This window comes from Vombatus ursinus, unplaced genomic scaffold (genome assembly GCF_900497805.2).
Source record: "Vombatus ursinus unplaced genomic scaffold, bare-nosed wombat genome assembly UNPS02006874.1, whole genome shotgun sequence".
Lineage (NCBI taxonomy): Eukaryota > Metazoa > Chordata > Mammalia > Diprotodontia > Vombatidae > Vombatus > Vombatus ursinus.
Window position 1 is genome coordinate 7,747,968 of NW_020946652.1, and position 16,765 is coordinate 7,764,732.

Genomic DNA, 16,765 nt, shown 5'->3' on the forward strand with positions numbered 1-16,765 from the left:
GAAGAGAGGGAAGGAAGGGAGGAGGGAGGAAGGAAGGGAGGGAGGGACGAGCAGCTCCCATTTCTGGAGCCTTAAGGTCTGCAGAGCACTTCTCGACACACACTCTGGATTTAATCGGATCCCCACCATCATGACATAAAAGAGATGGCTCCCTCCCACCTTTGACCAGGGGAGGGAACAGAGGTCAGAGGGTGCCCCGCCATCTAAGTATTGTGGTAGGCTCGGGCTCAGGTCTCCTCTGATGCCTAGCCCAGCCCCTCATCTTCACGGGGCACCCCTCTGTTCTCAGCCCAGCGCTCCCCAGCTTTGGCTCCAACCTCACGGCCCCCCAGCAGCAGCCAGGCTCCCATGGCCACAGAATTTCAGCCTCTCAGGGCTGATAAACTGCCTGCAGGCCAGCAGAGCCTCCCAGGTAAGCAGTGCGCCCAGGGTCCCCCAGGCAGTGAGGGGCTGCTTTCAGGGCCACTGCAGAGCAGCCTGGCTGGGGGTGCCCGGAAGAGCTTTCCCTCAGAAAGAGCAGTCAATCCTGCTCTCTCTCTGACCAGGCTCTTAATTGCCATACTGTTTCCACTTGGAAATGTTGATGTAAATCAGCTCATCGAGCAGTCCTGCCTCCCAGCCCCGTTAGACAAGAAGCCCTGGCCGCCCACCACCAGCACCGTCCTGGACCTCTGCCCGGCCCTTTGCCTCTTGCTGGAGGGGAAGCATGAGGGGCCTCTGGAGGAAGGAGGCCGGCTCGGGCCCGGGCGAGGGCAGAATCCGAGGCAGGACAGGACGCCGCCAGGTTACCCACCTTTCCGATCTCACTCTGGAGTTTGTACTGGTTTAGCTGGACGCAGTCCTATGGGCGAGAGACAAAAGCAAAGAGTCAGGGTGGGGTCTGTCCAGCCTTGTGCCACCCTGCCCAGGCTGGGAGCACCTGGAAACCCGTGGGCTGCCCCAAGAGGCTCCAAGGTCTGGGAGCAGGACGACCATCTCAGCCTTGGGGGAAGGCTCACTTGGCTAGGGCCAGGGTGGGCAGGGGGCAGCGTACTGGAGTGCCAGGCCTCCCGGGCAGATGTTGCCAAAGGACACAGCTTCTCTTGCCCCAGCTGGCCATCTGGGTGGTCAAGGACTAGCCAGACCGGCACAGGCACAGCCTTGCCCCCCAGACTCTAGTGTGTCTGTCTTGGCAGCAGTCCCAGGAATTGGTCAGGTGGCAGAAAGCACCAGCAATGCCAAATATCAGCAGCTGTCTGGAAATGGGCTGCTAGGAGGAGGTCACCGAGAGCATTCATTACAAGCGTCTGGTCCTCGGTCAGTACAACCTGGGTTCAAGCCCAGCTTCAGATACGCCTACAGTCTCGCCTGCAAAATCAGGGTCATGAGAGCCCCTCCCTCCCGGGGCTGTGGTGATATCATCTAAAGGGTTAGGGGCTTTGCAAAGCCCCTCCAGTGCTTCAGAAATGCTAGCCAGGATTATAGTTGTTCTGACTGAGGGCAGGGCACCATTTTTGTGCCCAGGGACTGGCGTGGCCACCAGGTGCTTCGTCAATGGGGGCCTCATCAGTGGGGGCCCCACCAATGGGGATTCATCAATGGAGTGTGTACCCAGATCTCCTGGCTCATCAACCTGGCCCCGGAATCGGCCTGGTCTATTGAGACCTTGTGGCTTTCGAACAACTCTGATTCTGCAAAAATCCCAGTATGCCTGTGCAGCACATGGGAGACTGGGGAAGTGAAGACAGCATCTCCCTCTGACAAACGGGGGCGGCTGCTGGCTAGGACCTGCGGGGGCTCATAATGCGTCTTTGAGCCCCAGCACCTCCCTCCCAAGGGCCAGAAGAAGAAGCACCAGGCTCCCTGAGCCAACCCCAAGGGTCAGGAGCCTGAGTTAAGTTTTTGGCTCTGCAGACCTCCTGTGTGGGCTGCGCTCTGACTTTCCCTGTCGAGAGAGCCATGAGGCCCCCCTCTGTCTGGGCTTGGGTGGGCTGTGTCAGAATCGATGGGGCTTGTCAGAGAAAGGGTGGGCAAAGTTGTGTTGTGAAACTCCATAAGGTCTCAGGTCACGGGGCTAGAGTGGAGCCATACTGGACAGCGGCCTTGGCATTCCTGGGGCAGCCATCACCTCCTCTTCCAAACCATCTCCCCGGCCCTCGTGCAAACTGGCCCTGAGGGGAAGGGTGTAGGAGCGGGGTGGTGCCCAATAAGGGGCTGGGACCAAGTGCCCTCTGGCATCTGTGGCCCCTTTCCTTGGCATTGGCCACGACCCCCACTGCTGTCCCCAGGCTGGGTGCCCACATGCTGTGGGCCTGTGGCCTCACCCACCTCCACATCTGAGATGGATACTCGGTTGGATTCGATGGTGGGCCGGCGCACAATGCGGGGTGAGATGTGGTTGGCAGGCCCTGTGGCATAGGGGCCACTCACAGAGGGGCTGGCAGCAGACAGACAGCTTCTGCTTGGTTTTTCCTGGAGAGAGAGCTTCCTGTTGGACAGGGAAGGCCGGGCAGGGACGTTCGTAGGGTTCTTCTGGGAATGGGCCTCTCTTGTGGTCAGGGAGGGGGCCGATGGGATTCTCTCTCTGGCTTCAGGGGGGCCGCTGCTCATCGGGAAGGCTCGGCTGTGGCCGTCCCCAGAGAAGACCGCACAGTCGTCCCCCTCGCTCGTTCCCCCCAGCTCAGCCACATCGATGGCAGCGACTCTCTCTGCCAGTTCTGTGCAGGGGTCTTGGCAGCACAAGGTCGGGGCTCCCTCCATGGTGGGGACGAAGGCCAGGTTCATGCACTGACGTGGCCCGGGCCTCGGTCCAGCAGGAACAGCCAGCCGCCCTGGGAAGAGAAGATATGGAGAGGCGATGAACATGGCAGCACGGGCCCCAGGCTTCGGGGCCTGAAGGGCCTGAGGATTTGAGCCCAGCTCCTCAGACTCCAAATGCAGCACTCTTTTTTTTTTTTTTTTTTTTGGTGGGGAATCGGGGTTAAGTGACTTGCCCAGGGTCACACAGCTAGTAAGTGTCAAGTGTCTGAGGCCAGATTTGAACTCAGGTCCTCCTGACTCCAAGGCTGGAGCTTTATCCACTAAGCCACCTAGCTGCCCCAGCACTTTTCTTTTGTTACTGCCGTACCATGACAGTACAGCTCCTTACTCCCTATGTGGCCTTGAACAAGTCCTTTGCCCCCTCTGGGCCTCATCTTCCTCGTCTGCAAAACCGATTCTTGGTCAAAGTGAGCCCTGGGATCCTTCCTGTCACAGTGCCACCTTCCAGTGTCATAGTGGTTCTGAGGCTGCGGCAGCCTGCCCCGGTCTGGAGGGCGGCCCACACACCTCAGCTCGAGGGGAAAGGGCCTGAGCGGAGCTGCCGGAAAGGATACCAGGCGGTAGAAGAAGGGGATGCTGCAGAAGCCGGCCGGCAGCTGGCCGCCCACGTCAGCGTGGTTTGGGAGGGCGCTCAGCCGCCTACCGGCCCCTTCTGGAGGCGAGGCACAGGCCAGCCCGCAACCGTGGGAGCTCAAAACTTCCTGCTAAGTTCTCTCCCCTGCCTGACTCTGCAGTGAATGTCTCCAGAGAACTACGGCTCACCTGGACGCAGACCCAGGCCTACCCTGTCTCACCAAGTTGTAGTTAATTTTTTTAAATTTTAATTATTTTTAGTTTTCAACAATCACTTCCATACACTTTTGAATTTTATATTTTTCTCCCCCTCCCTCCCCAAGACAGCGCACAATCTGATATAGGCTTTACATATACATTCCTATTAAGCATATTTTCACATTAGTCATGTTGTAAGCAAGAACTAGAACCAATGGGACGAACCACCAGAAAGAGGAAACAAAACAAAACAGAAGAAAAAAAAAGAGCAAGTAGTCTGCTTCAATCTGCATTCAGACTCCATAGTTCTTTCTCTGGATGTGGAAGGCATGTTCCCTCATGAGACCTTTGGAGATGTCTTAGATCACCAAGTTGTACTTAAGAAAGCTCGCTATGGTGTAGCATCGTCTGAGGGGGAGGAGGCAGGAGGCGCTGAGCCCCTGGTGCTTCAAGCAGGCAGAGCCTTCAAAGGGCACTGGGTCCAGCGCGACGCACGTCCCACCAAGCGACCTTGCTACAGCACATCTGAAAAGTGGGTGGCCGGTGTCTGCTCGAAGGCCTCTCTACCTCCCCAGGCAGCCTACCCCACTTAGGGCTAAACTGTGTTTGCACCTGTAGATACACGCCTGACCTAAGGTGAGCTCTGAACACAGGAACAATCTTCCCTCGTCTTTGCATCTCTGGGCCCTAGTACAGAGCTGGAGCACACAGTGGGAGCTTGCCTGACTCATCTTCGTATCTCCGGGCCCTAGTACAGAGCTGGAGCACACAGTGGGAGCTTGCCTGACTCATCTTCGTATCTCCAGGCCCTAGTACAGAGCTGGGGCACATAGTAGGAGCTTGCTGACTGAGTGATCGCCCTAACCTGTTAGAGAATCTTTACTGTTATTCATCCTTTTGGTATTTCTCTTATTATCATTATCAACTCTTTATCATTACTCCTCCTCATTCCTAGGAGGTAGGAAGGACCGGTAGGAAAGTTATGCTCATTTTTACATATGGTAAAAACTGAGACCCAGAGCAAGCAAACTAAGGCCTGTCCCCAAGCTTGTGCCAGGCAATCGAACACGTGCCCTAGATTTTAGGGGAGAGGATGTGAAGGATTGAAAAGAAAGGAGAGGTCAAACCAACCAATCAATGCCCACGTATGAGGTGTTCACTCTGTGTTAGGCACCGTGGTTACAAAAATGAACACTGCCTTCAAGGAGCTTATATTCTAAAAGGAGCCCAACATGGCAGCTTGCACGCTAGTGGGAGGGGCTGCCTGGCTCAGACACGGCGGGAATGGTGCGGTGGACAGGTCTGGGAGCGAAGGGGGCTCTTACCAAGCTGGAGTGAGTCCCTAGAAAGCAAAGAATGTCCCCGTCCAAGTCTGATCTGTCCTTGGAGCCTGTCAGCTCCCTGATGGCACAGATGTGGCCTGTCTCTGACCTGGCCAAGGGCCCATCGGGCACCTTGTGGACCCACAGGGGACCGACAAGACAGGAGGAGACTGGCTGGGTAGAGTCATCAAGGAAACTGAGTGCTAGGGACATGACCAAGGTCACACAGTCAAACGCATAAGAAGGGTCCCTGGCGTTTGCACTGAGGTTGCCAAGGATGATGGCCAGAAGGGGGAGGGGAGACACAGGTCTATTCGTCTTCGTCCCTCCCATCCCCCATCCCCCACAGTCCTTCATAAAGTGGCTCAAACGCAAAAGGACTAAATATTTGTTGACTCAACTGCTGTTGAATGGACCTCTAATGCCATCCCTGTCCTTCCCCATCACCTTCAGGATAAAGTCTAAACCTCTCATCCTGGCATTCAAGGCCTTCCTGGATAGACTCATCCTGGACTACTCCTAAGGGCAAAACTGGGGCGAATGGGGGAGATTCCGAGATCCCAGTTTTGGCTGGAAAGGAGGAGGGCCTGTCTTGTCAGCGCACAGGCAGGAGGCTGACTGATGGAGACACGCGCTCCCAGCAAGTGCTGAGCCTTATTAGGGCTGTGAGAGGGACTCCCCCTTGGGATAGGAGCCAAGCTCTCTCATTTCCAAGCTCCTTCCAACCCCGGACTGCTGTGATCCATCCTCCCCCTGACTCAGCCTCCAGCCACACTGGGCGGCTCACAGCTCCCTGAGTATGCCCTGTGGTTTTCTGCCTGGGTGTCTTTGCCCGTGCAGTCCCCGCTCCCCTGAATGCCCGTGCAATCCCACCTTCACTCCCAGGCAAGCCTGAAGCCCTCCGGCCTCGTCACCTGGGCTGCCCAATTCTGGGGGACAGGTTCTGGGCCGGCCCCCCTCCAGCCTGGAAGCCCAGAAACCAGACAGCCTTCATCTGGGTAAGTGGAGGACCCTTGAGGGGAGAGCCCACAGCCCGTGTGAAAACCCAGCCTGGAGAAGGCTGGGGCTCTGGCCACTGCCCAGTCACTTTCTCCAACTGCCTCGGCTCCGAAAGGCCCAGTCATCTCAGCAAGGACTCACTGAGCGCTCCCAGGTGAAGGGCCTGACAAATCAGCAGGACAGTCCAGTGTAATGGGCTGGAGGACAAACACAGGCAGAGGGAGAATGGGCGGAGGGTAAGGCAGGGGTTGGAATCCGGCCCTAAGATAGGCATAGGAGGTGGAAGGGAGCTCACTCACACACCGAAGGAATCCCCTCAACGACCCCACAAATGGTGGTCCAGGCTCTGCTTGAAGACCCTCAAATAGGGCAAGCCCACCAGCTCGAGGCTGCCCATTGCCCTGGGGATGCCCCTCTCTGGCTGGCAGCCAGCTTCCCTGACTGGGGGTCTCCCTGCAGCTTCTCCCCTTTGCTGCCCTTGGTGGAGGCCCCTGGGGCTGAGCAGAACAAGCCTCATCCCTGCTCCACTTGGACCAGCCCTCAGGGCCCCTGGGAGCTTCCTCTTCTGCAGGCCCTTCCTATGCCACAGATTCTAGGATCTTGGCCCTCCTGGCCACCCTCCTCTCCAGCTTGTTCGTGGCCTTCCTAAAATGGTGCCCAGTACTCAAGGCAGGGTCTGAGAAGGGCACAGGACAGAGGAGCCGTCACCTCCGGGCCCCTTTTTGTGGCTGGGGGGCCAAGGAGGGAGGAGGAGGAGGAGGAGGAGGTTGGACATAAGCACGGAGGAAAAGAGGAGGGTCTCAGCAGACGACGAGACCAGGAGCAGCTGGTCTGGCTGCAGCCGAGAGGGCCCACGGGAGAGGAGGGGCAGACAAGCTGGCAAAGCCCCCCTGTGGAGCCACGAAGCCCCCACCGACGAGTGGGATTTCATTCTGACACAACAAGGAGCTGAGGCAGAAACTTGAGCAAGAAGCAGGACGTGGTCAGACATGCCCAGCGCCTAGCATGGCACGCACTAGGTGCTTAATAAATGCTGTGGACTCACTGAGCGCTAGGAAGGGGATTTCAGCAGTAGGTGGGGGAAGGGCTGGAGATGGAGATGCTGGAGGCAGAAGACGAGTCAGAAGGGGACAAGAGGAGAAAGCTGTAGGAGCAGCTGAAGTGGCCTCTGAGGTTACCCGTGCTTGAGGCTATGAGGCCCAGAGGTTAAGTGACTGGCCACAAAGCTAGTAAAAGGCAGAGCCAGGGTTCAGATCCCATGAGGGTGGAGCTGGCCAGCCCCCTTCCCAGAGCTCCCCAAGGCTACAAGACAGGGAGGGTGCTAGGGAGGGCTTGCTCACCCTCAGGCCACAGATGGTAAGGAGTGGACAGAGTTGAGAGATATGGCTGAGTTAGAATCCACCAAATGGGGCGACTGAGTCAATGTCGTTGGTGAGAGGGAGAAGAGCTGAAGATAACTTGGCATAAACAGACACAGAGATGCTGGAAGGAGGAGATGAAGAGTCCAGTTTGGACTCCTTGGGTCCGGTGGGACAGACTCATCCAGGAGGGAGGTTGGGGCTGGGCCTCTGGGGGCATCCACAGGAGGAAAGGTCAGGGCCCACGAGAAGGCCTGGGGAAAGCCCGCCCTGCAGCAATGGACGAGGAATCATCCAAGAAGGCTGGGAAGGGGCGGTCACAGACATAGGAGGAGAGCCCAGCACAGCAGAAGCCCAGGGAGGAGGAGGGGCCAGGCCCCAAAGGATGAGGCCCAAGAAAGGGCCCTCGCTCGGCCAGTGAGGAGGCTGCTGATGCCCCCTTAGCATGCAGAGGCGTGGGAGCAGCGGCCAGAGAGCCTCCGAGGAGAACTTGGAGCAAAGGGCTTTGAGGCCAGAGCAGGCGTGGGCCATCCCCTTTCCCCCATAGCCCCCATCCCTGTTCTGATGCTGGCACACCCATCCCCCTGCACTCTGGGGGCCCACCCCCACCATAGTCATTCTCCAAGGACCCACTGAGGACCGCAGGACCACAGGCGTCAAAGTCAGCAGGGGGCCTCAGAGGCCATCCAAACCATCCTTCCATATGACGGAGGAGGGGACTGAGCCCAGAGATAGAAGGGCCAAACAGGCAGTGAGGGGGTCCCTCCAGTGACAGGGAACTCACTACCTTATAAAGCAGCCATTCTCCCATTAGGTTGATGCCCTGTGTCCTCTGCCCCCTCGGCTCTTGGCCTGCTCCCTCTTCTGTGGGACGACATCCTGATCCCCTGGAGCCCCACCCTTCCCTCTGCTTTACCGCATGGGGGAGGTGGCTGGAGGCAGCCTGCAGTCCTTGACCAACGCCTGGATCCCAGGAGCACAACACACCGCTGTCATGGCAACCCCTCTCTAGCTTAGGCAGGAACATAAACACGGCTGGCTCTCCCTCCCACAAATGCCAACCGCCCCACCCCGCCCCACCACTCCTTCCCTTACTAGCTCTGAAGGCTCATCTGGGGAGTGGAAGGGAGCTTGGTGGAAGGCCCCACCGTCAGTGCAGTGCCTCCTGGGGCAGAGAAGGTGAGGGGTCACAGGCTCTGGTCTTGAGAGACACCTCAGGGGCCATCTACACTACATGCCTGTCCTCCCCCCATTTTACACATGAAAAAACTGAGGCCGGGTCACCTAGCTAACCACTAAGAGCCGAGCCAGGATTCAAACCCAGGTCCGGTACAGTTGGTCAGTAGGCTCCTGGCTCTCCAGCCAAGAGCCCTTAGAGCCCACCCACCACAGCACATGTCTAAGGGTTGGGCCAGACCATGCAGGTCTTGGGGCACCAGCCGGAGGCAGTGGACACAATCTGATGGTGAGGTGATCGGGGTTAAGTGACTTGCCGAGGGTCACACAACTAGTGTTAAATGTCTTGAGGCTGGATTTGAACTCAGGTCCTCTTGACCCCAAGGCCAGAGCTCTATTCACTGAACCACCTAGTCGCCCTCAGAGAATACAAGCCAGGACCTCAGAGGTCTGGTTCAGCTTCCTACCAAAACAGAAATGCTCTCGACAACATCCCTGGTAAAAGGACGCCATACTTCTGCTGAATACCTCCAGAAACAGGGAACTCACTACCTTATCCAGCAGGCCATTAGACTGATTCCCTATGTCTTCTGCCTCTGAAGTCGGTATCTGCTCCCTCTCCCATCCCCCTGCTTTCACATGCTGGCCCCCCACCCCGAGGAAACGGAGGGTCCAGAGGATCAAAGCAGAGGGGCTGGGCTTTTAGGGCTTTGCCCAGAGCACCCGCTGGTGCCTCCATCACGTGTCTTCCCAGGACGTCTTGGGCTCTCCCTACGTGGTGAGTCAGCATGGGAAGGTTTCACTTTGGGAAAAATGAATAACATGGAAAAACCCTAACAGACCCAGCTGTACGAGGAGGCCGGGGAGCCAGCGTCAGCCGCCAAGCATAGGCCGGGACTTTCCCCGCCATCTGGGGACCTCGTGGGGCTGGGGCTGACAGCCATGCGCTCAGAGCAGACAGGCGTGAGGGGGAGCCTTTCAGCTCTGCAGGGCGTGAATTGGACTTTCCCGGGAATCCGAATGCAATCTGATTGATTGAGTTCAGAAAGAAAACCGGGCTCAGCTCTGCCAATGGCGAAGAAAATGGACACCTTGGGCTGCCGCGACCCTCCGATCTCCGTCCTTAAGAACAAGACTAACCTCCCCAAGTGAAAAGCATCAAAGCGGAGGCATTGGCCGGGGAGACGGGGACCTTGTGGGTGGAGCTGCAGGCTGAGCACAGTGTCCCCACCCCCGAGCCAGCCATCGGCCCCACCAAAGCATCCCCCAGGCCCTTCGGGGGAGCGCCCATCGACTAGGGGTGGCCGACGTAACGGCACCTTGCGTTGTAAGAAATGCGAAATGTCAGCAATCTGGAGAAACGTGGCGAGGTTCCTACGAGATGATACAGAGCAGAATGCACAGAACCAGCATCAGTGGAGAGCCCGAGATACTGAAAACAAAGGACACCCCGGCAAAGCAAGCCTCCAGCCTCACTGCAGAGGTGAGGGGCTGCTGGGACACAACACCGCATGCACTGCCAGACGCTCTCACTCTATTGAGTCCTCTGGGTTAAATGTAATCACAAGACAGCGGTCCTTCTGCGGGGTGTGTGTGTGGGGAGGGTTGAAATGGCCCTGGTACAAAGATAAAAGGCATCAGTAGGATGAGGGCACCCCAGCGGGGCTCCAGGTGCGCCTGGGATGCTGCGACCTGGCTCTCGCCCACTCTGCCCTCCCCCCGGTGCCCGTCCAGCCAGGGCATCCTGCTCTGGCCTCACCTCAGCCTAGCAGGGCTCCTCCCCAAGTGCGGGTGATGCCAGGGAGGGGATTTCCAGGTATCTTGGCAAGCCCTGGCTGGGTTTCTCCCCGTAATGGAATGTAATACAATACATAGAGGGAAAGTTCTGTAGCTGAACCCTGGTGCCCAGGCGCACGCACCCACCTCTGCCCCCTGCAGGAGGCTTCTCAGCTCAGGCAAGGACGGAAACCCTAGGGTTCCACTGCCGAGCATCTGCTCAAATGGAAATGTCAGCCGTTCTCGGCAGCCACAAAAGGCTGTTTCAGGTGCTTTGGCCAATTAATTCTCCTCCGTGTCAGCTTTCAGAAAGCATTCTCCTGCCTGCCCATCATTCCCAAATACTGTGATCCTTGTGAAAGGAATCAGCCAAGTACCCGACCATCCACCATTCAGGATACCCACAGTCTGGATGTGAAGAGGCCACATCCCGCTGCCCCACACTAGGCACCTTCTCCTACCGAGGCATAGAGAGGAAACCCAGGGGCGGATCAGCTCTCTCTCCCCCGCCTCCCACAGCCCCCTCGTCATACCATAGTGCCGGGGCTCTGAAGTACAGACACACACTGCCATACATGGAAACACAATCCTATGTGCAAACACCCACCTGTCTACCGCCCCCCAGGACTGGTTCTCATCAAGCATGTAGAGGACACCACTGTCACAGCCAACAGCAGGCAAGTCACAAGGGCTTTGGGGAGGGGACTGTTCCTGCCCATCTCCTGCAGTGGGAACTGGTTTGACAGTCCGGACCTTACTAAAATACTTCCTCTTCCCTGGCCCAGGTGTGGTCCCAGCTAAGCTCTTTCATCTGTCGACATCGGCTGCCGAAGAGGAGAGCCCAGAGTCTTCTGGCACCAGCTCAAACTGACTGCCGCCTGAAGATGGAGCTCAGAATGGCACCGTGATGAGTAATTGAGCCTTTGACTTTCAGAGGGGGCAGTGACTTGACATTGACCTTCAATGACCAAATCAGAGTTGCATGTAGATGATGAGCTGGGTCCAGAAGGAAGCAGCTGGAGGAGAACGGGATGGACCACAGGTGGGCAGAGGGCTTTCTTCATCTCTCTGGAGATCTCACATTTGTCCCAATCAAACTTCCTTGTTCATTTTGGAGCATTTTCCAGCTCGACAAGATATTTTGAAGTCCCTGTCACATGAACACCCGGCTTCACATTGTCTGCGAGTTCGATAAGCATAACACTTATGTCTTCATCCAGGGCCGAGGAGAGAACCCAGAGGCACTCTACTAAAGACCAGGGCCATCAACCCAGTAATTAGGACCTCCGGCCTAGACATTCAACCCCTTCCCCACTCACCCAGTGTATTATCGTCCTGTCCACACTGTCTATTGTGTCCACAAAGAATATCTGAAAGCCCATCAGATGCCTGGCCACGTACACAGGATGATGCCTGTGGCACATTCCTGCATTGGCCAGTCTGATCGGAGACGTCCTGGTCCATGAGGAGGAGCCCTGGAGAAGCACTCAGGAAGGGTGGGTGTGCTTCCCAGGGTTGTCATGTAAAAGCTGCTCCATTTTAGCTGTGCCCCTAAGCTCCTGGGGAGACTCAGTTTTCTCATCTGTAGCCCTGGCAGAGTTGTGAAGATTGAATTTCAAAGTCCGCAGAGTGATCTGCAACCTTTCAAGCATTATGTTAATATTGTGGTCTTCATTATCGGGAAGGAAACAAGGTTGGCACGCCTATTCTGGGTCACCATGTCTGTTCCTAGGTCCCACAGAACTCTGGTAATACCGTGTTCTGGAATTCTGCCGTCTCCCTCTCCCTTTTGAAAACTGGCATCTCTGATGTCCCCCTCCCAACTCTTTAGCAGGCCTCTCTCCCAACACCTGGCATAGTGCGTGGTATACAGTAGGTGCTAAATAAGTGTTTAATGACTGATTGACCAGTCGTGGTTCCTGGATCACATCAGCAGATTCCTTCCCTGATGGAGGCTGAAAGCCAACTGCGTCAGGAGATCCCATCAGTCTCACGGCAGTCTCGCTGTCTACCTCGCTAGGCGTCCCTCCCCCACGCATGTTGCCCTGGTCTTCCGCAGGCTGTACATCACCCCCGTGGCAGGGAGAGATGCTCCATCACATCTGGGCATGGTCCAACTTTCTCCTGAGCTCCCTTCTTGGTTCGGCTGCCTTGGACCGTTCTGAAATGTTTATATCATCTTTTTGTTTTCTTCTCCCTCTTTCCCAAGTCTCAGCATGTGTGCCCCAGATGCTCACTCAGCCCCAAGAGGCCAAGCGCTGTGCTGGACAGGGGCTGGAGCTTCAAAGACAAAAAAGGAAGCAGCCCCTGCCCTCACGCACTTTTGTATAGCCATCCTTTGGGATGTGTCCCTTCTACCATCATCTGTGCACATCCTTCAAGGCCGCTGTTCCGACAAGCTGCATTGCGTGGAGGCCTTCCTCTGTCCGTCCTCTCTGAGCTCATCCAGCCTCATTGCACAAACAATATTGCAGACAAACTGGGCTGGGAAGTATTCCCTGATCTTGTCTCATGCTCTTCCACCTCACACCAGGAATTCCCAAAGGCTGGGAATGCACTCCACCCTAGCATTGGCCTGTTCAGTCCAAGTGCCATCTCTTCTGCAAGGCATTCCTCCACCCACCCAGCTAAACCAGGAGGTGATAGGAAATCCCCCAATCAGGCCATGAGCTCCTTGAGAACAAATTTTCTTGTTTTTACCTTTGCATTTCTGGCATCCAGCCCAGGGCCTGCCCCAGCCAGAGTTGGACCCCAATAAAGACTTGGTTTTAAATTCTTGGGCTCAAAGATCTCTGCAGCCCTAAAATTAAAGATGCTTGCTCCTTGGAAGGAAGGCTGCGGCCAGTCTGGACAGCACAGACGTCACCTTGCTGACAAGGGTCTGTAGAGTCAAAGCTATGGTTTTTCCAGAAGTGATGCATGGCTGTGAGAGGTGGACTATATGGGAAGCTGAGAACCACAGAACAGACACTTCAGAATGGTGGTACTGGAGAAGACTTTTTTTCTTTTTTTGCTTAGGCGATTGGGGTTAAGTGACTTGCCCAGGGTCACACAGCTAGTGTTAAGTGTCTGAGGCTGGATTTGAACTCAGGTCCTCCTGACTCCAAGGCCAGAGCTCTATTCACTGTGCCACCTAGCTGCCCCTAGAAAGAAGACTTTCGAGAATGCCTTGGACAGCAAGGAGATCAGACCAGTCAAAACTTAAAGAAATTAACTCAGGCTATTCACTGGAAGGACAAACACTGAAGCAGAAGCTTAAATACTCTGGCCACACTGTGAGAAGAGGGGGCTCACTGGAAAAGACCCTGATGTTGGGAAAGATGGAAGGCACAAGGAGAAGGGGACGGCAGAGGATGAGATGGAGAGAGTGTCATGGCAGCCGTGAACATGAGCTTGGGGGGGAGGGGAGGATGGAAGAGCCTGGTGGCCGTGGTCCACATGGAGCATGCCTGGTCTCTGTCCTGGGATCTCTTGGCCTTCATCCCAACCACAATCCGCCTTCGCAGTTCCTTGGCTGTGGCTGTGTCCTGGCCCCTCTATCAGACTGGAAGCTCTCTGAGGGCCAGGATTATGCTTCTCTCCAGATCTTAGGCACCCAGCACTGTATCTTGTACAGAATTGCTGGTGGTGGGAGGGGATTTCTATCAGGTCACAATGACTTTTCAGAGCCTCTCATATAGCTCTTGAACCATCTACGCTGGCCACGCCATCACCCCTGTACAATCTGTCCTCTGGTCTCTGTTCTTTGGCTGGCGCTCCTCCCCTTCAGTGCGGGACCACTCCAAGGTGCACCCTGGGCCAAAGCAGAGCAGGGAGCCTGGATCTCATGCCAACTGTGAGGCAGATCTCTGGCAGCTCCGCTGGGGGTAAGGGTGGCAGCGGCTGGTCTGTCTTGCCTGCCCCCACTCCCTCCAAGCAGCAAGGATGACCACTAGGTGAAGGGGACCCAGGCCCTCTGCCAACCTCAGGGGGGAAATGCAACATTGACTCCATGAGCTCGTGATGAAAACTTTGTGTATATTAAGAAGGTAGATTCTTGGGGGCAGCTAGGTGGCACAGTGGATAGAGCACTTGCCCTGGAGTCAGGAGGACCTGAGTTCAAATCCGGCCCCAGACACTTGACACTTACTAGCTGTGTGACCCAGGGCAAATCACTTAACCCCATTGCCTAGCAAAAAGAAAAAAAAAAAGAAGGTATATTCTTCCACTGCTGGGTTCTAATCAGAAGTCTCAGGGATCCCTGGGAAATCACATCTCTGTCATGCAAACATCTCAGTTGGAGAGGAATCCCAGGACACAGCCCTGGGACCATGCTTCTGACAGACTTGGGGCAGCCACTCCCCACCGGTTCCACTTTTTGCTACCACAGTGATCAATGCTGTGAACACTTTGGGGTCCATGGGGCCCTTCTTTCAGTCTCTGACCCCTACCCGTGGACCCCCAGGGTGGAAAGGTGTGTAAATTTGAGCCATTTTCTTGGCATAATTACAAATAACTTCCCAAAGTACTTGGGCCAATCTCCAGCTACACCAAAAGGCCATTGGAGACCCATGAGCACAAGGGAACAAAAATGAGAACAGTGAGATATCCAGAGAGACACAGAAAGACCTGTGTGAACTTCAGCATGGAGGAGGGGAAAGAAGAGGGGACTCGGGCTTCGAGAGGACCTACTATGTGCCAGGCACTGCACTAAGTGCCTTCCAAATGTTATTTCCTTGATCCTCAAAGTGTCTGAGGTCAAATTGGAACTCAGGCCTCGCCGCCTCTAGGCCAGCACTCTATCCACTGCACCTCGACTACTACCTCAGGAGAAAGACAAGACAGAACAATTTGTGTGAGATGGATGAGAAGGTGCCTAAGCTCAGAAGATGCGCTGTGACTCAGATAATAAAGCATCCTCTGTCCTTTCCCCAGAGAAGCAGGGAACAGCAGGCTGGGAAGGCTGCACACACTGTGAGCCGGGTGGCTGCTTTGGTAACGTCAGCTGACCTGCCCTCTTGTTATGAGGGAAGGCTCTGTAGGAGCTGGTTCTACAATGAAATGACTTTGGGATAAAGACAGAAAGCTCACCAGATGAGTCTGCGGGGCTCGGCCAGCCTGCCTCGGTCTTCAGGAGCCAGGGTTGGGGTCCCCCAGGCACCTCCTCCTTAGATCAGCAGAAGGGGCAGGAGGTTGGGAGGAGTGATGGCCCTGCCACAGCCGGCAGGGGGAACAGAGACGGGGCAGGGCAGGAATGAGAGCTAGGCCTTCCCAAAGACAATCCTTCTGTCCAGGGGAGCAGTGAGTGTGGCCAGAGAGGCCAAGGAAGCAGCGGGGGAGGGGGGAGTGAGAGCCACAGCAAAGGGGGCTTTGCCAGGCTCCAGGACACTCTCTCAGGGGTCCCTTCTGTGCCCCGGGGTGGAATGGGGCACTCCTCTCCCTCCCCTCTGAGGAGCCTAGCCCCAAATACCTGTCCATTAAGCAGCAGCTGTCACGTGGTTGTGCCTGGAGACCGGTGAACCCAACAGTGCCTGAAGCTTTTCGCGTCTCGCCGCATGTGCAGACATGGGAGGTGCCAGCTCCAACTCAAACATCCCGCCTCGCCGCTGTCCCAGGACTGCAGAATCTCAGAGCTGGGGTGACGCAGCTCTGAGACGCCCCTCTGGGGAGGGGTCCACCAAACCCAGCCCCTGGCTAATGAGGGGTCCCCAGCCTCTGCTGGACAGCGTCCCAGGCCCTCCCTCTCCCCAGGCAGCCCCTTCCACAGAGACGAAGCTTCCCCTAGCACTGAGTCGCTTTCTGCTTCTCACCGAACAAGCCTCACCTGGGCACCTGACTGCAGCCTGAGGATCCCTGAGCCCAGCCATCACACCCTGGAGCCTTCTCTGCCCCAGGCGGAACATCCCCAGCCCCTCCCGCCTTTCTGCTGAGATGGCGCTGTCAGGGGCAGCCGAGGAGATGCTATCACCCGGCACTCGGCTCTCCTCCACTGCGGCTCAGACCCGCCTCCCCATGCGTCCAGGCTGGCCATCTCCCACACGCCTCACTGCAGCTGTCTGCGTCCTGCTCCAAAGGCTCCGGGGCTCGCCCATCATCCATCCCCGCACCTCCCTGTGGGCGCCTGGCCCTCTCCCCCTCCTCCCCTCGCAGGGGCCTCACCAGCTCCCATGGGCTTAACGACCATCTCTGTGCCGGTGACGCCTCCATCTGCGCACTCCCACCTGGTTGGCCAGTATACAGCTCAGACTTCACGTGCCCACCACAGTGAATGCCCAGGCCACCCTAGGACCTTGCTCTTCAGGCCTTGGGCCTCTGGAAGGCTCAAAGAAGTGTGACCTCACTAGCCCAGCCTCCCCCTCCCAAAGGGGAAGAAGAGAGCTGCTCTTGGCCGCTGTAGGGATGCCAGGACTGACCACCAAAGAGTCTGAATCTGGGAAGGCACAAGCCCGGCCCCTCCCCTTCAAGAGCCCAGAACAATTCACTGACCACAAGAACGATACTGGCCGCCATTGCCGTGGGATTTTACGGCTGATTCGGGGCTCCATCATTTGAGCCTCAGCCTGCCCTGGGGGGCGGGCACTAACA

The 16,765-nt window shown here is 56.6% G+C and overlaps 1 protein-coding gene across 4 annotated transcripts in view; it reads right to left on the minus strand.

Moving 5' to 3' along the window:
- The window catches only part of CAMKK1 (calcium/calmodulin dependent protein kinase kinase 1), a 77,332-nt gene that overhangs the window by 31,475 nt on the left and 29,092 nt on the right, over positions 1-16,765 (minus strand). For 3 of the 4 annotated variants that reach the window (XM_027848729.1, XM_027848727.1, XM_027848730.1), the window contains exons 1-3: positions 8,037-8,119; positions 2,308-2,810; positions 794-841 (exon numbers count right to left, since the gene is read on the minus strand). In XM_027848729.1, coding sequence (XP_027704530.1) covers positions 794-841; positions 2,308-2,763 — 504 coding nt within the window. In that variant the 5' untranslated portion in view covers positions 2,764-2,810; positions 8,037-8,119. Of the gene's footprint in view, positions 1-793; positions 842-2,307; positions 2,811-8,036; positions 8,120-16,765 lie in introns of those variants that run through there. The other variant, XM_027848728.1, reaches the window with a different exon arrangement.